This window comes from Zootoca vivipara, chromosome 17 (assembly GCF_963506605.1).
Source record: "Zootoca vivipara chromosome 17, rZooViv1.1, whole genome shotgun sequence".
In the NCBI taxonomy this organism is placed as follows: domain Eukaryota; kingdom Metazoa; phylum Chordata; class Lepidosauria; order Squamata; family Lacertidae; genus Zootoca; species Zootoca vivipara.
The window spans coordinates 17,861,702-17,888,165 of record NC_083292.1 but is presented as its reverse complement, the minus strand read 5'-3'; the positions used below and the strand labels follow the sequence as shown (position 1 = coordinate 17,888,165).

The 26,464-nt window shown below is 51.4% G+C and overlaps 1 protein-coding gene across 7 annotated transcripts in view; it reads left to right on the top strand.

The window, feature by feature from the left end:
• Nucleotides 1-26,464, top strand: part of SMTN (smoothelin) — an 80,051-nt gene that overhangs the window by 40,161 nt on the left and 13,426 nt on the right. For 5 of the 7 annotated variants that reach the window (XM_060269543.1, XM_060269542.1, XM_060269546.1 and 2 more), the window contains 9 exons: nt 2,686-3,330; nt 6,373-6,467; nt 16,301-16,459; nt 19,256-19,331; nt 20,546-20,698; nt 23,365-23,427; nt 24,096-24,162; nt 25,926-26,096; nt 26,325-26,448. In XM_060269543.1, coding sequence (XP_060125526.1) covers nt 2,686-3,330; nt 6,373-6,467; nt 16,301-16,459; nt 19,256-19,331; nt 20,546-20,698; nt 23,365-23,427; nt 24,096-24,162; nt 25,926-26,096; nt 26,325-26,448 — 1,553 coding nt within the window. The remainder of the gene's footprint in view (nt 1-2,685; nt 3,331-6,372; nt 6,468-16,300; nt 16,460-19,255; nt 19,332-20,545; nt 20,699-23,364; nt 23,428-24,095; nt 24,163-25,925; nt 26,097-26,324; nt 26,449-26,464) is intronic. The other 2 variants (XM_060269541.1, XM_060269545.1) reach the window with 1 other exon arrangement.

The following is a 26,464-nucleotide window of genomic DNA, read 5'->3' as shown; positions in this document are numbered from 1 at the left end:
AACGGCTCAGGACCGCAATACCTCAAGGACCGCCTCTTTCCATATGAACTTACCCAGACCCTGAGATCATCTTCCGAGGGCCTCCTTCGTGTCGAGGGTGGCAACACAAGAACGGGGCCTTCTCTGCAGTGGCTCCCCATCTGTGGAATGCTCTCCCCAGGGAAGTTCGCCTGGCGACTTCATTATAACCCTTAGGCAAAAATGTTCCTCTTTCACCAGGCTTTTGGCTGATCAATAGGGCGGTTCATAAAAAGCTCTTTTTTTTTTGGAAAATGCCTGCTCCAAAGGTCTTATCTTACTACACCAGGGATTATATAGCTATATCTGAAATTTCATGCATATCAGTTAATATCCTGACCCTGCTCCACTGAATTGAAATTTCAGCCTTCACAACATTGGAAAACGGCCAAGTAAACAGCTATTTTCATCAAGGAGGGTCAAGATATTAACTGATATGCATGAAATTTCAGATATAGCTATATAATCCCTAGTGTAGTAAGAGAAGACTTTAGGAGTAGGCTTCTTTTTTAAAAAAAAAAGAAGAAGAAGTTTTTAATGAACCGCCTTACTGATCAACACGCAATGCCCTTTTAAGACGTGTGGTGGAAATGTGCTCGTTTTTGTTTTTTATTATGTATTTTGTGTTTTTTTTATATTGTGATTTTATGTTGTCACCACCCTGAGGCCTCTGGATGTAGGGTGGCATACAAATTCAACTAAATAAACAAACAAAACAACACACTCCTTGCTGTTTTCTCACAGGCATCTGGCTGGCCGTTGTGAGAACAGAATGCTGGACTAGGTGAGCCTTTGGCCTCATCCAGCCGGCCTCTTCTTATGACCTTATGCTGCTTTGCCCAGTTTACTGGTGGGTGTCCCTGGAGGCACAGGAATTTAAGCCAGAGTGGCTTGGCAACCCAAATAAAATTATTGAGTAAATAAAAATATTAGCAAACAAACAAACAAACAACAGGCAGTCCAACAACAACAACAACAACAACAACAACAACAACAACAACAACAACAGGCAGTCCCAGTTTTGATCCCCAGCATGTCTAGGTTTGAAGTCCTGGATAGATGCTGCCAGTCTGTGTATACAGTGCTGAGCTAGATGGACGAATGGTCTGAATCAGTAAAGCTTTGTAGAATAGAGCATCCATCTGCCTTGCATGCAACAACAACAACAACAACAACAACAACAACAACAACAACAACAACAACAACAACAACAGTTTATTATTTATACCCCGGCCATCTGGCCGGGTCCCCACCACCACTCCGGGCGTCTTCCAACACACATTAAAATACATTAAAATATCACAGATTAAAAACTCCCCTAAACAGGGCTGCCTTTAAGTATTTTCTAAATGTCAGGTAGTTGTTTATCTCTCTGACCTCTGATGGGAGGGCGTTCCACAGGGCGGGTGCCACTACCGAGAAGGCCCTCTGCCTGGTTCCCTGTAGCTTTGCTTCTCGCAGTGAGGGAACCGCCAGAAGGCCCTCGGCGCTGGATCTCAGTGTCCGGGTTAAATCCCTGGCATCTCCAAGGAGGGCTGCGAATGTCCTTCACCTGCAACCATGGAGAGCTGCTGCCAGTCGGTGCAGACACTGTTCTATCTATCTATCTATCTATCTATCTATCTATCTATCTATCTATCCCTGCAGGATCAGGCTAATGGCCTGTCCTGTCCTGCACTAGATTCTCAGAGGCCAACCAGACGTCCCAGTGGGAATCATGCAAGCAGGATTCGAGTGCAAGAGCAGCTCTCACTGCTTGTGGCTCTCAGCAATGGGCATCCAGAGGTCAAACTGGCGGTCTGATTCAGCAGTAGGCAGCTTCCTCTGTCTGAAACCAGCCTTCCTCTGTGGGAGCTGTTTTAGATTTTAAGAACCTGCCAGACCAGGTCAAAGGCCCATCGAGTCCACTGCCTCCTGCAGCACCGAGTTCCGTGATTTAAAGGCATGTCGCCTGTCGACATCTTTGCTTTCGTCCCGAATCGTCCAAATGTTCAGCTGAGTTCTAGTGAGAAATGACGTGCTTGTGTTCACCAAGTGGATAGGGAGAGGGGGATTACTCTGGCAGGGAGAAGTTTTCCCTCCTAGCCTCTTAATTAATTAAGCAAGCCATGCTTAATTTTGCAAGAGGAATGGGAAGGGTTGTTTAGTTGGTTGGTGCACCGTGCTGATAACGCCAAGGTTGCAGATTCGATCCCCGGCTGCATATTCCTGCATTGCTGGGCGTAGGGCCTAGAATTCAGTGTTGCCCAACCTTGGGTCTCCAGCTGTATGTGGACTACAACTCCCATCATCCCTAGCTAGCAGGACCAGTGGTCAGGGGCGATGGGAATTGTAGTTCGAAAACGGCTGGGGAACCAAGGCCTGGAAACAGTGGACTAAACGACCCCCAGGGTCCCTTCCAACTCTATGATTCTATGTTTCTTTGACAAGCTGGGGATTTGGGGCTGAGGGCTGCCCCTTCCTAACATTGATCTTCCTTCCTGGGACTCTGGGAGTTGCTCACGCTGCCTGTGCTGGCAATGCTCCTTCTGTTATTGTTTTAAGTGCGTATAAACTCTGGGAGGAGCTCCGAAGTGTTCTTGGCCAGATTCCCAACTGTGTGATGCATAAACTCTCCTCTGTTCCCAAGCCGACAAGCACGCTCCTTTCCCTCTCTCTGCCTTGCAGATTCCCGCCGGGATCAGCCCTTCCAGCGATCCGGCTCTGTGCTGGACCGCGCACGGAAGTTCAGCTCGGAGCCCCCCAAGCCGGCGGGCTCTGCGGCCACCCCCCGGAAGGCGGAGAGTGGGGGCAAAGGGGCCCGGATCCTGCAACAGCAGCAACAGCTCCTGAACCCCCCGCGTGCAGGAGACTTACCTGTTGGGGCACGGGGTGGCAGGAGTGGCACTGCCGGCCGTGCCCTCCAGGATGCCAGCAGGCAGCGGGGTGAAGAGGAGCAGCAGACGGCCAAGCCCTCCGCCACCCAGGCAAAGACCGGGACAGTGAGGCCTCCTGCCGAGAGTCCGGCCGGCCCTAAAGAGGCGGGCGGCCCCCGGGGGCGGAGCCAGGCCGGCCAATGGCAGGGGAGCAAGTGGGCACCTGCCCGCCCCTCTGCTGAAAACACTCCAGGGAGCTCCTCCGGCTCAAAGGAGCCCCATGCCCCCCCGCTGAGCACTTCCTCCTCCTGCAGCCCTCTGCCAGCCCGGGCGCGCAACCTCGGCGGCACCGAGCCCAGCGACGAGATGAAGACCCTCTTCACCATCGAGATCAAGGATGGCCGCACCCAGCCCATCAGGAGCCACATCGTGGGGGCGCCAGGGAACCAGCGGGCAGGTGAGTGGCGCCTCGGGTTGTGCATTTGCGTTATCGTCCGGGGCCCTCGGAAGTTGGCGCGGGGGCAAAATTGTCTTATAGGCACTTCTTGCCCGCTCTGCGGAAGTTCCATAGGCAGAGCACCCAGCAATTCGTTCACTGTGATTCCTGCATTGCGGCGGGTCAGACTAGATGACCCACAAGGTCCCTGCCCACTCTTGTGATTCGGCTTCTTCTCGGTTTGGCTCCTTTTGGACACAATCGTTTATTTATTGCGTTCCTAGCCTGCCTTTCCTGCAAAGAGCTCAAGGCAGCGCGCTCGGTTCTCGCTCTGTTCTCACAACAACCCTGTGAGGTAGGTCAGGCTGAGAGATAGTGACTGACCCAGAGTTGCCCAGTGAGTTTCACCTGGCTGAGTGTGTGGATTCAAACCTCAATCCCTCCCGGGTTCTAGTCGGACACTCTTAACTATTCCATGATGGCACAATTGGGACCAGGCATCCCATAAAGTGACTTTTGAAGTGGATCTGGTCTTGTAGGAACCTTCAAGGCAAGTGAGGAGAATTTTGCCGAAAGGAGTGGAATTTCCGGGATAGCAGGCAGGGCAGAGAAGGTGTGTTTTGCACCTTGTGGATTTCTCCCCCCGACTAAAGTTCTGCCTAGAGAAGCCTCTTTCCCTGTCTGTGGCACTACCTGCTTGTTAAATTTCTGCCTCTTCTGCACCCATTAAAGCTCTGAGCCTTTGCCCACAAAATGCCAGCTGTTTCCCCCCAAAAATATGAAATTGCAGGACAGACTTGGATGTGAGTGGGTGTAGTTTGGTCTGGCAAACCTTCTGCACGGAGAGTCGAAAATCTTCAGACAAAATGCCACCAGCCTGCATGGAAATGGCAGCCTCTGCCAGCAGAGGTTTGTGTCTCCTGCTGCGGAGTTGCGAGTGCCGCTTTGCCCCAGAGTTACTTCATGCAGCGCAAGTCAGAATGTTGGTGCATCTAGGTCAGTGTTGCCTTCACTGACTGGCAGCAATGACTTTGCAGGGGATCCTTCGCAGCCCAACATGGAGAGGCTGAACCGAGGACCTTCCACCAATGCTTTCTGCATGAAGCTACGACCCACAGATTCTGCAAAATTGCATTTTGTTGCTGCTGCCCCTTTATAAAGGAATATATCTGTTCTCCATAAGGTTTAAAAGGCTAGAGATTTGGGCGACGGGGGTCTTCTCCTCTGGCCAGTGGGAATTTGCAGCTGCAGGTTGCATAGGTAATGTAGCAAAACTGCCTTACACTGTTGGCCCACCCAGTTCAGCATTGTCTGCACTGACTGGCAGCAGCTGTCCGGGGGTTTTCAGGCAGGGGACATTCCTAGCCCCACCTGGAAGGGGCTGCCGGAGATTGAACCTGGGACCTTCTGCATGCAAAGCAAGCAGATAATCTGCCGCTGAGTTTACAGCCCTTCTCTTGAAGGATAAATTAAGATTTTACTCCTCAGGGTTTCGGTTTGGTTTTTTTTTTTTTAAAGAGCTGAATTAAATAGGAAGCTGCCTAATATTGAATCAGGATGCTGGTCTGTCCAGCAGCAGCTATTCAGGGTTTCAAGTGGGAATCATTTCCAGCCGTCTCGGGAGATGCTGGCGGGGATTGAACTTGGGAACTTCTGCATGCAAGGCGCTTGCTCTACCACTGAGCCAGAACACTTCGCCGTAATTGCACGATGTTTCCAGTGAGATAGAGACAGAGAGGCTGGTGAAAGGTTGCCCTGGGTGAAGCAGCAGCAGTGTTTGTCTGTGTGTGTGTGTGTGTGTGTGTGTGTGTGTGTGTGTGTGTGGTCTCGGCGCTTGGAAACTTATCCTGGTGGGATAAACTTCTGTCGCTGTGGCCGGAGCGCGTCGGATTGATCTTCTCAGGGATTGGGTGCAAATTCAGATCATCCCCCCCGCCCACGAAGCCTTTGAAGTCTTGACTTTTTATTTTGAGCCAGTGGTGGTGGTGGTGTGGTCAGAGTGTCAGACTTAGGACATGGGAGAACAGGGTTCGAATCCCCCTCTCGGCCATGAAGCTCACCGGGTTGCCCCCTTTGGCCCGTTGCAGCTTCTCAGCCTGGCCTACCTCACAGGGTTGTTGAGGGGATTAGATGAGGATTGGGGTGTAAAAGGCAGGATATAAGCACACACACACACATGTACCCATTTATGCTGCAATTTCATTTTAAAGCGAGGAATGCAACGGCGATACGCGAAAACCACATGAATGTTCGTAACACCGCATCCTCAGCTGGAGAGGATGTTTCCTTTAATCACCCTGGTTTTTGATTCAGCCCAATTCTCTACAAGAACTTCTGCCAACCTGGCGCCCTCCAGAGGTTTGGGAAGGCACCTTCGGTCAGCCTTATGGCTGTGCTGACGGAGGCTGATGGGAACTGTCGTTCAAAACACCTGGAAAGGCGGCAGGTTAGAGAAAGCAATTCTGGGCACTTGGTGGGTTCGGAGCTTGGAAGTAGATTTGCCATGCTATCCACTCCCTTCCCCATCTAGAACAGGCTCATTCCCGGAGGCTGGTGCACGGCGTCAGAAACTTGGATATATTTCACGATCTCAGCTACGTTACCTGGACTGCAGCTTGCCGCTTTCTGTTTTCTATTAGGAGAGCACCAGCTGCTTTTTCAAAAGTGTCTGGTTTGTAGCCCACCAAGTCTCCAGGGTTTGGGGAGAAGGGCGGGTGGCAATGCGCCAAGTCTACACTGGCGAAAAAACAGGCCCTCCCCACCTTGTGCCCTTTGTGGTTCCTTACCTACTCCGGCCAAGCAGGTAGGCGCAAGCTTTGGGGAGAAGGGACTTGGTGCTCTTTAGCTCAGGTATGCCTTGGAACACACGGGCCAGCTTGTTTCTACAAAGGGAACGAATAACTTCAGAACTTAATGTGGACTAGTAACTTGTGCATTTCATGTGGACTGGCAACTTGTGGGCTTAAAAGCTGGCACAATCCTGAAGCCCCAGTTTGGAGCCCTCCTCTTGCCCTGACTCCTGGCCGCTGGTTCTGACACCTGTGCCTTCTCCCCATGCCACAGAACTCACCCTGGGGTTGAGAAGCACTCCCCTTCGAATCACCACCAGCAGCATCGACAGTTCCAGCCATGGTGGCAGCAGCTCCAGCCTTAATAAGGTGAGTCTTCCCTCTCCCTGCCCTTCTTCTGCTTTTCTTTCTTTCTTTCTTTCTTTCTTTCTTTCTTTCTTTCTTTCTTTCTTTCTTTCTTTCTTTCTTTCTTTCTTTCTCTCTCTCTCTCTCTCTCTCTCTCTCTCTCTCTCTCTCTCTCTCTCTCTCTCTCTCTCTCTCTCTCTCTCTCTCTCCCTCCCTCCCTCCCTCCCTCCCTCCCTCCTTCCTTCCTTCCTTCCTTCCTTCCTTCCTTCCTTCCTTCCTTCCTTCCTTCCTTCCTTCCTTCCTTCCTTCCTTCCTTCCTTCCTTTGATCATGCCTATTTCTGCAGGTGGGGGAAACTTAAAAAGTCACCTTGGCTGTCCACGAAGCCGTGGAGCCTCAGGGAAGGCAGAGGGCTGTGTCAGTTCTGCAGTTGCAAGAGGCAGAGCGAAGGGCACAGCCTGGGCTCTGCGCAGGAGAGGCGGTGACTGTCTAATGTCCGGCATCCTGTTCTCACAAGGTTCCGCCAGATGCCTCAGTGGGTAGCCAGCAAGCAGGACCCCAGCAGAAGATTCGGGATTCGGAAGCCTCGCTGCCTCCAATGGCGGAAGCAGAGCGTAGTTCCTATGGCTAGTAGCCATTGATACCCCTCTCCTCCATGAATTTGCCCAATCTTCTTTTAAAGCCACCACCAACTCCTGTGGGAGGGAGTTCCACAGTTTAACTATGCGCTTCATTAAGAGGGTCTCCCCCCCCCCCCGTTCCAAATCTTTCAAAATTCATTGGATGTCCCTGAGTTCTAGTGTTACGAGAGAGAGAGAGAGACCCAAACTTTTCTCCATCCACATTCTCTTTGCCAGGCATATTTATTTTTTTAACACCTCAATCTTACTCGCCTTCCCTCTAAACCAGGGTTTCCCAAAGTTGGGCCTCCAGCTGTTTCAGGACTACAATTCCTATCATCCCTGACCACTGGTCCCGCTAGATAGGGATGATGGGAGTTGTAGTCCTAAACCAGGGTTTCCCAGGCTTGGGGGGCCTCCAGCTGTTTTGGGACTACAACTCCCATCATCCCTGACCACTGGTCCTGCTAGGTAGGGATCGTGGGAGTTTTAGTCTGAAGACAGCTTAAAGACCCTGCTCTAAACTAAAAAAAACAATGCAAGGTCCCCCTCATGGGGGACGTGAACCATTTGGGGTGCCCTTTTCTGAACCAGCTCTGCAACATCTCTCCCCCCACCCCACTCTGCCAGCGCTCCCAGCCATGCCCTGGCTGCCTCTCACAGCCTGGTTGTGGAGCATGCCGGCAGCTCTCCTGCCCAGGCTAATTAGCCTAATGCCTCGTCCCGCTTGTCCCTGCCGGCCTGTCGCCTCTCGTTAAGGCATTATGCGACCTGCGGCTCCGGAATCCGGGTGGGCTGCCTCGAGGAGCTGCGCTGACAGGCGACAGGGTTGTGCCAGCTCTCGCCGGGTGGGCCTCTGGGTTGCCGTCCCCTACAGGTGAGGGCGTGGGAAGGTTCCTGGTCCCGGGACGGTGTGTGTGTGTGTGTGTGTGTGTGGCAGCCGGCCAGGAGGGTGGAAGTGAAGGGCGAGATTGCGGGACGAGGAGGAGCTGAGGCAGTTTGTAGAGCAGGGGATGCTCTGAGCGGGACAGAACAGCAACAGAGGGCTGTTCTGCCAGGTCGGGAATCCGATCACTCGCTCTTTTCATCAGCCATGTGCATTATTCAGCAAGCTGTTCAGGAGGCTGGAGCTCGGCCTGGAAATAGCCGCTCAGGTGAGCGGAGCTGGCCTCCTTTCTTCCCTCTCCCCGCATTCCTCTGCTCCAGCCCCCAACTTCAGGTTGGAGCAATATCCCTGCACCTCTGCCAGGCTGAGCTGCGTTGGGACTCTTTGCCGTGTGTGTGTTCCCCCACTCCTCGCCTCTGCTGCCTTGCAGCGTGTCTGACGACTGAGACAAGCAACGGGGTGGTCTAGCAGCGTTGGCAGACAGGAGCGGGTGGTGGGTTGGGACTTTGTCCTTGCTTCACAGCCACAGCAGAGGGAGGCCGTGCCAGTCTGTGCTGCTTCAGACAGCAGGTATGGGATCGAGTGCTTAAATGCTCCCCCGTAGCAATTTTTTTTAAATTCATGCACAGGGAAAGCTAGCTCCACAGGAAGAAAGGTTCCTCTTTTCCGTGTACTAGCTTTCTCAGTGCAGGGATCCCCCCATGTAAAACCATTTGGCGATATGATCCCTCGCCTGCGATTTGTAGTGATGCATTTCAGTTCAGACACAAGTTGATTGCCTCATCTGCTGTTGGCATGACTTGTTTCCTGCCTCCGTAATAGGAGGGATGGTCTCCTTTATCCCGGAATGGTTTTTTTCAGTAGTTTTCGTACCCACACCACACCCTGTGAACCCAGGGCTGCCCTGCAGCTCCATACAGGACCATTATGTACTCCCCAGGGAAGTTTGCCTGGCCCCTTCATTATACACCTTTAGGTGCCAGGCAAAAATGTTCCTTTTCATCCAGGCCTTTGGTTGACTCAGTTTATATCCAATGCCCGTTTGTGTGTGGTTTTTTTGGGGGGGAGCTATAGGCTTGTGTATTTTGTGGTTTTATATCTTGATTTTATTCTGTGACCTCTGGGTATAGGGCAACAACAATCCCATTTCTACTGTTTGGGCCAGGATTTTGGCTTTTGGGTGCTAAATCGGATGTCCCGAGATTCTTCCTCTTTTTCTTTCATTTTTTTATTACTACTATTTTATTTTCAGTTTCTCATCATTAACATCCTTCAAACTTAAATTCAGCAATATTTATACAATTGCGGGATTCCCTGTACCCCGAGACTTCCCTCCTCCCCCTTCTGGTTTTCCACAGATACATTTTTTAAAAAATTTTTTTTAACTGCATCAAATTACACTTATCCAACTTTAATTAAATCATTGCCTGTTAAAAATCACAAGTGCTATATCAATCCTGCTAACGTCTTCAAATCTTTACATTGTTTCTTAATGCACTCCATGAATTTATACCGTTCTTCTTTAAATTTACTATCATCTTGGTGTCTGATCTTCCCAGTCGTTTTCGCCTGGGAAGACGAATTTCAGCACAGTCTGTCATTTTCACTACCCACTCTTCCTCGGTTGGCGTTTCCTATTCCTTCCATCTTTTTCTTTCAAAGCAAGCTGCTGGTCCCTGTTTGCAGCAGTCACATCTTCCCTCCTTCGCGTCCCCCTGCCCTGAATTGCCCAGCCCCTGCAGCTCCCAGGGGTGTTCTGCCAAGGGCAGTGTTCTTTCTGGATCTGGAGCCAATAAGCACGCCGGTGGGTGAAGAAAAAGCAATGCTTTATTTGTGTAAGGCCAAACAAATAACAGCAGGCATTTGTTGTTGTTGTTGTTTAGTCATTTAGTCATGTCTGACTCTTCGTGACCCCATGGACCAGAGCACGCCAGGCACTCCTGTCTTCCACTGCCTTCCGCAGTTTGGTCAGACTCATATTGGTGGCTTCAAGAACACTGTCCAACCATCTCGTCCTCTGTCGTCCCCTTCTCCTTGTGCCCCAACCTTTCCCAACATCAGGGTCTTTTCCAAGGATTCTTCTCTTCTCATGAGGTGGCCAAAGTATTGGAGCCTCAGCTTCACGATCTGTCCTTCCAGTGAGCGCCCAGGGCTGATTTCCTTCAGAATGGAGAGGTTTGATCTTCTTGCAGTCCATGGGACTCTCAAGAGTCTCCTCCAGCACCATGAAGCAAATTATACTATCATAAGTCAGCAAACCTTCAACTGGGGATGTAAAAGGGAAAGAGACATGTCACCTAACTCCTCGAAATAACAATGGTCTTCTGCGTTTCCTCTACAGGGGGCACCCTTCCCCTGACATCACAAGGGAGCCCCTGCCTCTCCCTGCACTGGGTCCAGCCTACCCCCCCCCACAGCCCGGCCACCTGGCGCAGCTCCATCATCCTGTCTTTGTCTGTCACCGGGAAGCGTCCCTCTGGACGACGAGAATAGCTGCCCCGGCCACACAAAAGACCCCGCTCAGCCCCGCCGGTCACCAGAGAGCCGTGGTCCTGCCATTCGGGACTTCTCGGGACTCCTCTGCACTCTCTTTCCCGGCGCTGCCCCTCTGTGCCATGCCCGGGGCGCCCACCCCCAGCCTGGAGCTGCCCCTGTTCGAGGAGGCGCCCTTGCGGCAAGCTCTGCAGGAGGTCCGCCAGGAGTTGCAGGCATGGCGCCAGGCCGTCGAGCACCGTGTGGAGGTGGCCCTGGGCTCGGTGCGCCCGCTGGCTGCCGCCCTCGCCCAGCTGCGGGAGGAGAATGCCGCCCTGCGGGCCGAGCAGCGGCGGCTCAGCCGGGACGTGGCGCTGCTCACCCTCTACCTGGGTGAGGAGGAGAAGGACCCCAGCACCCTGCTGCTGGAGGCGGAAGATCCCTGCGCCCACTTTGCGGGCATCGAGGAGGCTGGGCAACCAACGGCCCACCCGCCCACCTTCGCCAGCACCCGGAGGCACTCGGAGGTCCACCTCTCTCGCAGCGGGAGTTTTGTGAGTCGTGGCTCTTATGCCAAACATGGGTACGGGCAGGTTAGGGGCATGCAGGGAGGTGTGCCCCCCCTCCCTGTGCCTTGGCTGCCCATCTCGTTCCTATCCGGCAGGCGTTGTAGTTAGGCTTGGGCGACGTAGCAATGCATTGCATGAAACAGGTTGAAAGTTACAGTCGCAAGAGTGATTTCAGGATTTCGGAGTAGGCGATGTATCGTGAATTCCACCCCCCACCCCACCCCCGGCCGCAGTGGCCTTGCACGCTTGAATATGGAGAGCCTGGCCAGGCCACCTGATACTCGCCCGCTCCTGCCTCCCCACCCCCCCGCAGCCCAGCTGCCACCCCCTGGAGCCCAAGACAAGAGTGGGGAAGGAGAACAAGGTCCCAAGCAGAGACGGTTGCATACTATGCCGAAATGGCAAAATTGACAGGGAGAATCAGGATGATAGAGGATGGAAAGGAAAAAAAATATAGATTTCAAATTCAAATTTCCATTTGTAACCACAGAATTATTACTTTACAAAGTGTTATATTGGTCCTGCTAACGTTTTTAACTGTGTACAGTGTTCTTTAAGATACTGTACACAGTTAAAAATGTTAGCAGGGCCAGTATAACACTTTGTAAGGTAATAATTCTGTGGTTACAAATGGAAATTTGAATGTAAGTTTGGATGATACTATAAGATGCAGTATAAAAGGAAGTATGTTGGAAATCACGGGGGAGCGGAGGGAAGTCCAAGGATTCAGAGAATCCTGTTGATGTAGAAACTCTGTTATACCGTATTTGAATGCAAGAGTTATTTGTAAAAACTGAAAATAAAAATGATAGATAGATAGAGTGGGGCTTACCTGCCTGCCAGCCCTGCCTTCATTTTTTCCCCTGGCTGTGCCCTTTTTCCTTTGCACCGATCACAGAGCCACCTCTGTGTCTTGCATGGTGCTCCGGAGGGTGGCTCCCGGTAGCTGCCGCTTGCATGGCGCCGGTGGGAGGCTATCATCGGGTTAAGCCGCAGCTGGCAGCTCCAGGGATCCAGCGGTGCCATGTCATGCGGTGCCCTGGCTGATGCACCTGGGGCAGAAGCTGCACAGGGTGGCGCCGGTTGTCTGCGTGGCCGGCCACTGCCTTCTTCCTCCCCGCCCTGCTGTCAGAGCAGGGATCAAACCTAGGACTTTCGGTTCGCGAAGCAGATGCCCTGTCCTTTACCTAGAGCTCTTCCACCCCCACCCCCACCCCGCTGACTTTTGTAGTGTATGTACCCTGTTTCTCATATTTTAAGACATACCCATAAAATAAGCCATAGCAGGATTTTTAAGCATTCAAGGAATATAAGCCATACCCCGAAAATAAGACATAGTGATAGGCGCAGCAGCAATGCCGGCCGCGGCAGGAGGAGGAGGGAAAAAATAAGACATCCCTTGAAAATAAGCCATAGTGTGTTTTTTTGAGGAAAAAATAAATATAAGACGTGTCTTATAATATGAGAAACACGGTATCTATGTACCTATGTGTATGTATGTATGTACCTATCATGGTTTCCCAGCCCTAGCATGTTCCCTGCTCCTGCCTCCCCAACCCCAGCCACTCTGCTTCATTAAAGAAACAGCAATTTGAAGTAATGTTATGTAATAAAGAAGGGTGCCTCTGGGCATGTGCAGAGGGCCGAGCTGAGCAGGTGCTGCTGATGCCTATAGGGTTACGGGTGAACGTCAGGCTTCTCCCAGAAGCCCGGGCCACACACACACACACACACACACACACACACACACACACACACACAGAAATAAACATATATGTACTGTATATCGTTTAAGCAACTTTCTCCCCTGGCACCAATTGGTGGGTTTGTGGGAGGAAGTTTTGAAGTTCATGGCCACCCTTTATCGTGGGCAAATGTCACGTCAGCCTTCTCCTGCTTGTCGCAGCGCCAGGCTGGCAAGCGCACCCCTCTTGGCCTTGGATTGGAGCTGGCACGGAGCGGGCTGTTTGTGCCCCCCGCTCAACCCACCCAGGGTGGATTAGCTGCCTCTCTGTTTGGGATTACAGCCGCCTGCTCGAGTGACAGGTGTGCAGAGCCCAGTGGTTGGGGCTTGGCACTTTACCTGCTCCAGCCAGGCCCTTACTCCTCCTCCTCTTCATGCCAGCTTGGGGGGGGCGATGCGAAACAGCTGCCTGGGGTCACCTTTCACTGGCCGAGAGCCGGGGAGGCGCGTGAGTGGCAGCCTCCCCAGCCACGGCTTGTTAGAAAGGCTCCTTCTCTTTAGAAGCAGCTGAGCTCTGGGGCCCCTAGCCAAGAATCGGCGAGCCCCGCTAGCAGCTGGGCCCCTCTCCTGTTGTTGATCTCGTGGTGCTGGCGGTTTTGTGCTGGGATTTGCCAGAAGCCTGTGGGACAGCGTCCCACCGTCAACAAGGACCTGTCAAGTTGTAAATTGGAGCTTTTGCAGACAGAGTGGGGGGACTGCAGTGTGGAGATTGCTTAGCTGTGATTCTTGCATTGCAGGGGGTCCCTTCCAACTTCACAATGCTATGATTCTGTGGTTAACTAGAAAAGGCGATCTTCGTTCCTTGTTTGGAGCACCCGTAACCCCCTACATGCAACAGCGGATGTGCTTTTCTTGGGATGACAAGCCGGCGGCTGTTCAAATGAACTACATCTCCCATCATCCCACACAGAGACACATTGGCAGATTCCTCTAGTGGCGTAGGAGAGCTGAAAATACAGTCGTACCTTGGTTTTCGAACAGCTTATTTCCTGAACGTTTTGGCTCCCGAACGCCACAAACCCGGAAGTGACTGTTCTGGTTTGCGAACTATTTTTGGAAGCCAAATGTCCGGCAGGGCCTCCGATTGGCTGCAGGAGCTTCCTGCAGCCAATTGGAAGCCGAACGGACTTCCGGAACGGATTCCATTCGACTTCCGAGGTACGGCTGTAATGCAAACATATTTCACATCTGGTATCCAATGCACCCCTTTGGTTTCAGATGGTACGGTACATGGGTAGATGAATCTAAAAAGACCAGGGCACAAATTTTCACAGTCCTCTAGCAGCTCATTTACCAGAAGACAATTATTTTAGCGTTAACACTGGAAGTGTCTACTCAATCCTGACCAAGCTTAAGCCCCTTGATGTATCCTTTACTCTAGGGCAGGCATGGCCAAACTTGGCCCTCCAGCTGTTTTGGGACTACAACTCCCATCACCCCTAGCTAACAGGACCAGTGGTCAGGGATGATGGGAATTGTAGTCCCAAAACACCTGGACGTCCAAGTTTGGCCATGCCTGCTCTAGGGGGATTAGTTTGGCACTGGCATGGAAGTTGGCACCGTGAAAACGGGGTCTTTTCTGTGGTGGCCTCCTGCTTGTGGGATGCTCTCCCCAGTGGGGCTTGCCTGGTGCTTTCATTATGTATCTTTAGGCACCAAGGGTTAAACAATCAATGGCCTTCTAAACTGGGGGGGAAGCTTAATCGTTTTTGTTTGTCATTACGGCATGCATTTTTGTGCTTCTGTATTGTAAACTGGCCTGTGACCCTCTGCTGAAAGGCAGGGTAGAGATTTAATAAATAATAGCAATGACAATTGCTGCCCCGCACCCTCTTGTCTGATATATGCAAGGGTCGGTGCCCTTGTGGTGTCTTTTAAACCTGGCGAGCATCCCAAGTGGCATTGTGTGTGGGTCGTGTTGACAGGGAGCTGGCATTGTGCTCCCGAGTCCCTGCAGTGAGGTGCCAGCTCCACCCTGATCCCTGATCAGCAAACCGCTTCTGAGTAAGCCCTTCTAATCTCCCCCTAGAAATCCCCTGACACAGTTTATCAGGGAGCTTCGTGTTGGAGCCGGCCCATTAACCAAAGGGCCGCTATCCCCTCGGTAGATGCATGCCTGTGTGTATTTGAAAACAAGTGTTTTTTAAAGTATGGAACTCGCCTCTTGGAGAATCTCTGCTCTCTTTTTAAAGAATACAATCAAGTTTCTAGTCCTTCTCATTTGCAAAGGTGTGCTTGGAATTTCAGGAGCCCTAGACGCTGCTGAATGAGATTTCCAGTGCTCAGAGGAAATCGAACAACAACAACAAAACAACAACAACAACAACAAAAATTTATATTTATATCCTGCCCTTCGCTGGCCAAAGCCGGGCTCCGAGCAGCTAACAAGTAGTAAAAATAGCACAGTGTACATAAAATCACACAGTCAATTAATTTTAATCATAGGACCACAAAGGTTGCCTCGTCCAATTCCCTGCAATGCAGGAACCTTTTGCCCATTGTGGGGCTCGAACTCACAACCCTGAGCTTCAGAGCCTCATGCTCTGCCGACGGAACTATGATTATCTCCTATCTGCCACCCCCTCCCTTCCTAACGAACACTAGCTTTGGCTTAGCAGTTGAAAAAGTGTGTTATAGTGGTTAGAATGTTGGACTAGGATCAGGGAGACCAAGGTTCGAATCCCCACTTGGCCATGAAGCTCACTGGGTGTCTCCTTGGGCCAGTCACTCACTCACCCCCTAATCCACCTTGCAGGGCTGTTGTGAGGATAAAATTCTTACCATATCTCTTAGTGTGGTGTACACGTGATAAGAAAGTAAGGGAATTAAGATTAAATTGTTTGTTTGACCCGCTATTCGTTCAACAATACTGGTAACGACTGTGGCATTTCCTTTTCCAAGTATGTAGAAGTATACAGTCTGTATACTTCTGTATACAGTCATACAGAAGTATTTGTCATACAGCCAAGGTATGACCAATACAGTCTTACCTTGGATCCTGAAAACCCTGCAGGTCCAATGTTTTGGCTCCCAAATGCCGCAAACCCGAAAGTGTGTGTTCCGGTTTATGAACGTTCTTTGGAACCTGAACGTCCGGCACGACGTCTGTGGCTTCCGATTGGCCGCAGGAGCTTCCTGCGGCCAATCGGAAGCCGCGCTTTGGTTCCCAAACGTTTTGGAAGTCGAACGGACTTCCGGAACGGTTTCTGTTCGACTTCCGAGGTACCACTGTATTTCGGCTGCATTCGTGTTCCGTGTTTGCACTGAATCTACTTTACTTCTGGTATTCTCTCTCCCTTCTTTATTTTCCTTTTGCAAACTTTTTCTTACAATTTTTTTTAAAAAAATCAATAAAAATTGCATGGAAGAAAAATGAAATTGGGTGGGGTGGGGTGGGGTGGAAACTAACTGACCCACCTTGAACTCCTTGGAGGAAAGAAGGTAAGACTATAAATGGAATGAGTAAAAAAGAAAAATCAGGGAGGGGGATCCCGTGTATGCTCATTATGACCTTCCAAGTTGCTCTTGACCTACATTGGTGTAATCTTTTGGTTGTTGTTGCTTCAGATGGAAGCCGAGGTGCCGGGGCACTGCAAGGCAGAGGACTCGGCGTTGTCAAACGGCACCGAGAAAGAGAAGCCACAGGCCCAGGAGCTCCACCAGCAAAGCCGTCTGAGCGCTGAAGAGCTGAGCAAGATCGAGGAAGAACATGTGTTGGATAAGATGGTACGTGTGGCGACAGCGGCATGCATTTCATAGAATCATAGAATTATAGAGTTGGAAGAGACCACAAGGGCCATCCAGTCCAACCCCCTGCCAAGCAGGAAACACCATCAAAGCATTCTTGACATATGCCTGTCAAGCCTCTGCTTAAAGACCTCCAAAGAAGGAGACTCCGCCACACTTCTTGGCAGCAAATTCCACTGCCGAACAGCACATACTGTCAGGAAGTTCTTCCTAATGTTTAGGTGGAATCTTCCATTTGGGACTCTGCGGCACACAGCGGGGTGGCAACAGTCACAGCTGATTTTCTGGGTTGGGTATCTTGTGGGGAATGTTGAGGAAAGTAGGAGAGGATATATTGATTAAATATTATCCCTCCTCACTCAGGCTAGGGAGCGAGCAGCAAGGCACATTCCCTTGCAGATTGCTGGAAGCAAGTTGATGGATTCGTTAGAATCATTTAAGTTGAGCAGTCCAGTCTGGATTGTTCCTGGTCAGTTCCCCCTTTTATTTCCCTCTTAAAATAATAATAATAACAACACAACAGTCTTGATTGAAAGTAAGAGTAAAGTTTACTTACATTCAGTCCACAGTAGTATTCTGGAGGCAGGCTTTATCTTGTGGTTACAGTTACATTTGTCGAGAAAAGAAGTCTGAGCTAGGCCTCGGACTTTCTACCTTGTGGCTTCCATCCTCTGTAAGGATGAGCCTTGTGCTGCTGGCTAGGAGCCAGCAGAGAGCAAAAAAAAGGCAAAAGAGTAAAAGTAGATGGTTGTGTGGCTAGCCCCTTTTTAGGGTCTGCCAGGGTCACGCCCATCGAGCTGGTTACATGCAGGGGGGGGGGGAACGGGATGCTCCAGAGCAGGTATGACAGGAAGTCCTCCCTGTCTGGAGCAACATTCCCCTGTGTGTCCACTCTGGGCAACAGGAAATGTTGTATTTGACTGCTTCAGTGATGATGTATTTCACATATCTCAGGTCAGGTAAGGGTGTGTGGCGGCTGTGGTGTAAACCACTGTGCTGCTTGGGCTTGCCGACTGGAAGGTCAGCGGTTTGAGGCCCCGTGACGGGGTGAGCTCCCGTTGCTCCATCTCAGCTCCTGCCAACCTAGCAGTTCGAAAGCACACCAGCGCAAGTAGATAAATAGGTACCGCTATGGTGGGAAGGTAAACAGCGTTTCCGTGCGCTGCTCTGGTTGCTTGCGCCAGAAGCGGCTTAGTCATGCTGGCCACATGACCCGGAAAAACTGTCTGCAGAAGCGAACAAATGCCGGCTCCCTCAGCCTGTAAAGCGAGATGAGCGCCGTAACCCCATCGTGGTTCGCAACTGGACTTAACTGTCAGGGGCCCCTTTCCCTTTAAGGGTGTGTGCATGTTTGTCTGTGTGTCTGGAGCAAATGTTTTTGTTCTGTGAACTGCCCTGAGACCTCCGGGTATAGGGCAGTATATAAATAAATTCAATAAATAATAATAAATGTTTGGGAGAGGGTTTGGATCTGGGGTGGGTCGCTTCCTGTCACAAGCGGGTGTCATTTTGCTCGCTAGGGAGCATCCGAAAGGGTGTTGCTTATTTGTTTGTTCATTATATTTTGTATACCACCCTTCATTTGAAGATTTCAGGGTGGCAGAAAATCAAAGTTGGAAGGGATCCCCAAGGGTCCTCTAGTCCAACCCCCTGCAGTGCAGGAACCTCAGCTAAAGCATCCGTGACCGATGGCCGTCTAACCTCTGCTTAAAAACCTCCAAGGGAGGGGAGTCCACTGTTGAACAGCTCTGAATGTCAGGAAGTTAGTTGGAATCTCCTTTCTTGTAACTTGAAGCCATTGGTTTTGAGTGCTACCCTCCGGAGCAGGAGAAAGCAAGCTTGCTCCATTCTTCCATGTGACAGCTCTTAAGATAGCTATCATATCTCCTCTCAGCCTCCTCTTTCCCAGGCTAAACATATCCAGCCCCTTCAAACACTCCTCATAAGACGAGGCGCTTGATCATCTTGGTTGCCCTCCTCTGCACACGCTGCAAATACAAAATAAAAACCACAAAATGCAGAATAAAAACAAGAACAAACCCCAAACCCATAACCAGCACCACCCCAACACATTTTAAAGGACATAATAATGTTAATCGGACCAAGGCCTGATTAAAGAGGAACCTTTTTGCCTGGCGCCAAAAGGTGTATAATGAGGGCACCAGGAGGACCTCCCTGGGGAGAGCATTCCCCAAACGGGGAGCCACTGCAGAAAAGGCCCTGTTCTCGTGTTGCCACGCTCCGCACCTCTGAAGATGATCTCAGGGTCTGGGTAGGTTCATATGGAGAGAGGCGGTCCTTGAGGTATTAGGGTCCTGAGCCGTTTAAGGCTTTATTGTCAAAACCAGCACTCTAAATTTGGGCCTGGAAGCTAATTGTTAGACGAGGGGAAAGGTGCTGTCCTATTCTTGTGCTGCTCAGCCATGGCAGTGGCGGGAGAGGCCAGCCAACCAGCCAAGTCTCAGGGGGGTACTTGCCTGGAGGCAGAGTCCGTATGCAAGGTTCAGTCCAGTCCTGAGGTCAGGAGTAGCATAGTCAGACTATAGGGGGGGGGGTCAAGAAAGCCGAAAGTCCAAGGTCCCGAGAAGCAAGAAGCGGCAAGGTCTGTCCAGGAACGACCTTTTCCTCGTTGGGAGAAGGACTTTTCATGCCTTTTTTTAAATGAAGGGAGAAAAGCTGCGCGTGTATGTTTGTGCATGTGTGTGTGCATGTGTGTGTGTGCGAGAGAGAGAAGTAGTAGTGGCAGTAATAACCCCTCTTTCCCTCTCCCTGCAGCTGGATCAGACCACAGACTTTGAGGAGAGGCGGCTGATACGGGCCGCCATGCGGGAATTACGCCAGCGGAAGCGAGGTACCCGTCTGGGGATTTTGGGGGGCAGGGCGCGCGCAATACTTTATAATTGCACACTTCAAGAAATCTAGTCCTCAAATGAGAAGACTTAAACTATAGAGGAGTGGGAGGCAAGTGGGCACCAAGAGTTGCTGTGCAAAAGCCACCGGATTCACAGAAGTATTGGCCAACCTGCCGCCTTTTGGACTACAATTGGATCACGAGTCCTGCCAGCCCCCAGCCAGCATGGCTGCATTGTCCATTTTATGGCCGTGCTGGTGCCACAGCCTGGAGAGCTGCTGCCAGTCAGTGTGGGAAATATTGAGCTGGATGGACCCTGAGTAAGGCAGCTTCCTGTGTTCTGTATGCATCTGCAGTTGAGTGAAGAACTGCCCCCTCACTGGGTGACCTTGAGCCAGTTACTGTCCCTTGACCTAACTCACACTCCCCCCCCCCCCAAGGGCTGTTGTGAAGATCAAACTAGTGGTGTTTTAGGAGACTCACAGCTGCTACTGTTCAGCTCCTTGGAGGAAGCGTGAGAAATAAAAATTTAACGAATCTGTGAAATCAAGAAAGGGTTCCCGGCCACAGTATATTTTATTCCCTAAGGTTTATGTGCTGCTTTGTTCTCATAAAATAAAATCCTTAAAGCGGTTTCCAAAAAGTATAAAACTATGAAACTACAGTCTTAGCTTGGCTCCAGAACGCCTTGGGAGTCGAACATTCCGGCTCCCGGAAGTGAGTGTTCCGCTTTTTAAACATTCTTTTGGAAGCCGAATGTCCGACGGGGCTTCCGTGGCTTCCGATTGGCTGCAGGAGCTTCCTGCAGCCAATCGGAAGCCGCACTTTGGTTTCTGAACGTTTTGGAAGTCGAACGGACTTCCGGAATGGATTCCGTTCGACTTCCACGGTACGACTGTATCAGTAAAAGCTGTTGAAAGCAACAGTTGTAAGACATCTTCAGGGAAACGAAAAGGAACGGTGAGCTGAAAACAACACAAAACTCAGAGCGGCTTCCTACATGTCTGGAGATAAGCTTTGCCTAAACAAAAATGTCTTCAGCCGGCACTGTGCAAGGAAGGGGCCTGCTCGGTTGTCAATAGGCATCACTAAAAGATTGGTTTGTTAAAAAGGCACAGTGGGTCGTGCCCCCCCCCCAAGGCTCCTGTAGCCTTGCCCTCCTCCCACCATTCTTGCCGCCATTCCTGACCCCTCTGGGACGTGGCGTTTTGCAGAGCAACGAGAGAAGGAGCGCGGCTTGCGGATCCAGGAAGCCAAATCGAGAGGGGCCACCCACACCACAGAGACCACCGCCCGGCAGAGCGCCATGTCCGCCGATGGCTCAGCCATCAGCACTGTCACCAAGACCCAGCGCCTTGTCCAGTCCAGTAAGGAGCAGCTGGGCCGGAGGGGGATTTGGGGACGCTCCGCCTTTCCTTCCGAGCGCATGGCTTCCGGGGAGAGACGCGCGGCACGCATCCCCAACGTCAACTCCAGGCCTCTTTGGGGTCCTTGCTCTCTCCGTGGAGAGACGCCTTCTTCTTTCTGCTCTGCAAACTGTCCTGCTTTCTCCTCTGCATCGAGGGTCGCCGCTGCCATTTTTTCTTCTCTTTTTGCACCGGGGTGGTTGGTGCCTTCTCCGGCCGTCTCCGCGGCCTCATCCTGGCAACTGGAGCGTGGAATGGCTCGTCTCTCTCTCTGTCCTCTGCTCTCTTGTTCAGCCACGCTTTAGAGCATCTGCATTGCAATCTTTTCTTTTGGGACGTGAGCGCTTCTCGCTCGGCCATGACTCATGCTGTTCACTTCCCTAGACCTCCCCCGCTGTAGGGAGAATGATGGGCTGGAGCCTCGCGGGAGAGCACTTTTGGCACCCTCGAATCCAAGGCATCTCCAGTCCAAAGGGGGCCCAGCAAAACTCAGAAAGGCCTCTCTTTGGCTGGCACCCTGGAGAGCTGTTGCTGCAAGTCAGAGTAGGCAGCACTGGGATGGATAGAGGGATGGACATGTGAGGAAGGGCCATCAGAGCATCTGCTTTGCGTGCAGAAGGTCCCAGGTTCAGTCCCCAAAAGCACCTCCAAGGACGCCTGGGAGGGACTTCCTGTCTGAAATCCTGCAGAACTGCTGCCAGTCAGTGTGGACAGTACTGAGCTAGGTGGACCAATCGCCAGACTCGCCATAAGGGAAGAGCTCAGTGGCAAAGCACCTGCTTTTGGTGCAGAAGGTCCCAGGTTCAATTCCTGGTGGTGTCCCCTATTTGAATCTCCAGAGAGCTGCTGCCGGTCAGTGTAGACAGTACTGAGCTAGATGGACAGTGTTCTTTTCTTGTGTCAGGCAGCTTCTATGTCCCTGATGGCCTGTTTTAAGGCAGCTACTTGGGTTCAAGACCATCACAGCCTCTCCTCAGAAAGGATATTTGTATGGCTGAGAGAGGTTTGGAAAAGCACAACCTCAATGTTTAAGACAGGCTTCCGCAAACCTCGGCCCTCCAGATGTTTTTGGCCTACAACTCCCATGATCCCTAGCTAGCAGGACCAGTGGTCAGGGATGCTGGGAATTGTAGTCTCAAAACATCTGGAGAGCTGAGGTTGAGGAAGCCTGGTTTAAGAGGTTTTGGGCAACTTCCTTACAAGGAAAGTGTTTTTGCAATGCTTGGTTCTTTTAGTTTAGGGAAAACGGTGAGCATGAGGGAACATGATAAAGGGGTATAAAATCCTGCCCGGTAAAGATAGGGAGATGCATTTTCCCAAATACAGTGGAACCTCAGTTTATGAACACCTCGGTTTATGAATTTTCGGTTTACGAACGCCGCGGACCCATCTGGAACGGATTAATTCACTTTCCATTACTTTCAATGGGAAAGTTCGCTTCAGTTTATGAACGCTTCAGTTTAAGTACTCCGCTAACCATCTGGAACAGATTAATCCACTTTCCATTACTTTCAACGGGAAAGTTTGCTTCAGTTTATGAACGCTTCAGTTTATGAACAGACTTCTTGAACCAATTGTGTTCATAAACCGAGGTACCACTGTACTGGAGCTCTGCATCATCCAATGAATCTGAATGTTGAAGGATTCAGGACAGGCAAAAAGAAGGAATTATGCCGTACCTAGCTGGACTCTGGAATTTGCAAATGGTGACGGCCCCCAACTTGGGACGGCGCTAAAGGGGATTAGACAAATGTGTGGAGAACAAGGCTAGCAACGGCTACTGGTAACAAGCCAGCCCCGTGGTGCGGCTGCGAAAAGGGCTAATGCCATTTTAGACGGCGTTGCTCGCACCAGAGTTTCCAAGTCGTGAGAAATAATGCTTCTGGTTTTTTTCTCTGCTTGGAGTCCGTTGTCCAGTTCTGGTTGCTGTGCTTTAAGAAGGATTTAGTTGGATTGGAGCAGGTCTAGAGGAAGACAAGATGGTCAGGTGTAAATAAAATAAGGAAACTTCTTTATTTTTACCCGGGAGAAAAGCAGACAGAGGAGGAATGTAATATCTGAAGGGCTATCATCAGACAGAAGGGAGGCAAAGTCTTCTTCTCTGCTTCCCCTGAGAACAAGATTGGGTCTAACTGGGGATTGAGTTACAGGAGGGTAGATTTGGGGAGAATATTTTAGGGAAATGTTCCTTCTTGACCCTAATAGCTGCTTGGCTATGGGGCTAGGTACCTAGAAGTTTGGAGAGATCTTTCTTGCTGGAGGTCTTGAGGCAGAGGCTGGCAGCCATCTGCTGCGGCTGGATTTCCTGCATTGGGGAGGAGAGGTCAGACTAGATCCCAGAATTGTAGAGCTGGAAGGGACCTCCCGAGGGTCATCTAGTCCAACCCCCTTGCGATGCAGGAATCTCGCCTAGATCATCCATTAGTACACCTTCCAGCTCTGATTCTGTGAGGCTGATTCTGATGGCACCAGGATCAGAGGCCTGAATAACAAAGGGAGAGAAGCCTAAAGCTTACATGTCTTGCTTGCGGGCTTCCCACTGTGGGGAACAGGGTGCCAGACAAGGTAGGCCTCTGGCCTGATCCATAAGCACTCTGCTTACCCTCTTATGCTTTCCCCCCTCCCAGATGACGGCAGCAAGACTTCCCGCACGATGACGATGGAGTCCAGCTACGTGAAGAGATCGGAAAGTAAGGCTCTCCATGCACCATTTTCCCCTTCCTTGCAGTGAGGGGCTCCCAGGAAGAGGGAGGGGTACCCTTACCAAGCTAAATGGGACTGAGAGCAGGTTTATTGTGGTGTTGAGTGTTTCTCTGCTTCCTGAGATGTCTGGGCATTGGAAGAGTAAAGCATAATAAGTTACTGTAGTGTTGCATAGTGGTTAGAGAAGCGGTTCCCACACTTTTGGGGCCACTGCCCCCTTCTCACATGATTCTCTCTCTCCCCCCCCCATCTCATTTAATCCCCACAACAACCCTGTGAAGTAGGTTTAAGCTGAGAGGCAGCCACTTGGCCCAGTGAGCTTTAGATTGCTGAGTGGGGATTTGAACCCGGGTCTCATAGGTCCTAGTCCAACACATCCATTCAGTGGTTTTCAAACCTTTTTCGACCGCTGTCCCTTTGGTTCCATGAAGTCACCCCCAGTGCCTCCTCTGCTATAAAAAAGCGTTTTTCGGAAGAGCGGTTTGCACGACCCGTCGAGGAAACAAACAAAAAAACCCCAATACAATTCAAAACCCGCTAAAGGGTAATGTTTTGGCTCGTTTGGCACAGTACGTGGCATGTCACCCTGTTGCCTCTCTGGCACTCGAGGTCCTTATGTTTCTCTCCCACCTCTCTCCATGCTTCAACCTTTCAGCAGACGGAAACACCTTTGTCCAGACCAAATCGTCCTACAGCACATCGTCTTCCAAGAAAGTGGGCAGGTGAGTCCTTGCTGGAGCCCCTCTCCCCGTTGCACAGCTCCTGTCGCGTTCACAGAACGACAGAATTGCGGAGTTGGCAGGGGGGCCCCCAGGGTCATCTAGTCCAACCCCCTACCACACAGGGATCACAGGATGACTCTTGCCTGTTGCTTGCCACGTGGCCCGACTTAATGACAGCCGTCTTCCAGGTGGTTGTATGTTTTCTTTCCGCAGCTGAGGTTTAGCTGTTATGCCCAGGGATGGGGAAACCTTTTTCAGGCGGATTTGCTTCTGGGGCCCACATGCCAGCGCCTGGCAGGGGGCACAGCGGCGAAAGTGGGAGGAGCAATCGATTTTTAGATGCTACCTTTTGTGTGGTTTGTTAGGTTCTACGTGTGCTTGTGCATCCCTTGCTGTCTTCATCCAGGCAAGCGAAAGGCGATCCTGGGAGTTCTAGTCCAATACAGCCCCACTGGCTGAGACTGATGGGAATTGTAGTCTAATATGGGCATGCTGGCTGGGGGCTGGTGGGAATCGTAGTCCAATGTGGCCATGCCGGCTGAGGGCTGATGGGAATTGTTATTCAAAACAGCCCTGATGGGAGTTCTCATCTGTCAGGGGTTGTTGTGGCTACTCTTGAGTAACGACCCTCCACACCTGCTTGTCTTTCAGATGTTTTTATTGGTGCATATTATTTACAGTGTAAAGCGTCCAAAAACATGTCTGCCTCAGTCTGAGTCAGAATCTCGCAATGCTGGCTTTCTGTTTCGCGCCCAACATAACAGCCTGGGAACTGTGAAGCGCCTCCCCTTTCTCCGACGGAGAGCCGTTCGCCTCAATTCCGGCGTGACGGGGAATGGCCTTCCGACCGACTGTCTGTCGCCCCCTTCTTCCCCTTCCCTTTCTCCCTCCCCTTGGAGCAAGGGCTGTCTGATGCTGCCAGAGCCTTGGCTCTCCCCTTCTGTTTCCTGGCTCTTGTAATCTGATCCTGTGCTTGACTTACTGCTTGGGGAGGAACTCGACCTGATGAGGGGGGTTGTTCCCTATAAGCCTTCCCCCTTACATCCTCAACACCCTTTGTTGGGCAGCCGCTGGTGGGCGTCACCATAGCAAAAGACCCACTGACAAAATCCCCCTGGGTCTGCTGTAATAATAATAATAATAATAATAATAATAATAATAATAATAATAATATTGATACCCCGCCCAACTGGTTGGGTTTTCCCAGCCATTCTGGGCAGCTCGCAACAGAACATTAATAATAATTTTTAAAAGCGATCAAACATTAAAAGCATACCTATACAGGGCTGGCTTCTGATGTCTTCTAAAAGTCAGATAGTTGTTTAATTTCTGGACATCTGATGGGAGGGCGTTCCACAGGGCGGGCGCCACTACTGAGAAGGCCCTTTGCCTGGTTTCCTGTAACCTCACTTCTTTCAGGGAGGGAACCGCAAGAAGGCCCTCGGAGCTGGACCTCAGTGTCCGGGCTGAATGATGGGGGTGGAGATGGTCTTTCAGGTATACTGGGCTGAGACCATTTAGGGCTTTAAAGGTCAGCACCAACACTTTGAATTGTGCTCGGAAATGTATTGGGAGCCATTGTAGATCTTTCAGGACCAGCGTTCTATGGTCTCGGCGGCCACTCCCAGTCACCAGTCTAGCTGCCGCAGTGAGCCCGTAAGACTTGCAGAGGGAAGCGGGAAACCAGCGAGAAGCCAATGCTGAGCTCCTAGACTGCTTGCAAGACCCTGCAGCCCTTTCTCACCTTTGTCCGTTTCCGGCAGCATCTTCGAGCGAGAGGACGAAACCTCTGGACGTGCCGGCAGCCTGGCCGCCCTTGAGCGTCGCCAGGCTGAGAAGAAGAAGGAGCTCATGAAGGCCCAGAGCCTGCCCAAGACGTCGGCTTCGCAAGCCCGGAAGGCCATGATCGAGAAGATGGAGAAGGAGAGCGGCAGGTGAGGAGCGCTGCCGTGTTCGGATGAGGTGTGGGTGGCTGGCGCAGAAGTCCTGGGGTGGGTGGCGGTGCTCGGCTTTAGGGAAGGCAGCAGGGAGTCGCCTGTGTTCCTTCAAGGATGTATTCCAAGCAAGCCCCCCACGATCGGAGGCTGTTTCCTTCTTCCTATGGGAGCAACGCTATGATTTGGGATACGGCAACTTCTTACGCTCTCCTCTTCCCTCCGCAGCCCAGCCAACCCAGCCGTGTCCCGGGTGGCCGTCCAGCGCTCGGGCAGCTTTGGGGTCCCCAATGCCAGCAGCATCAAGCAAATGCTGCTGGATTGGTGCCGCGCTAAGACACGGGGCTACGAGGTGAGTGTGCCCCCGG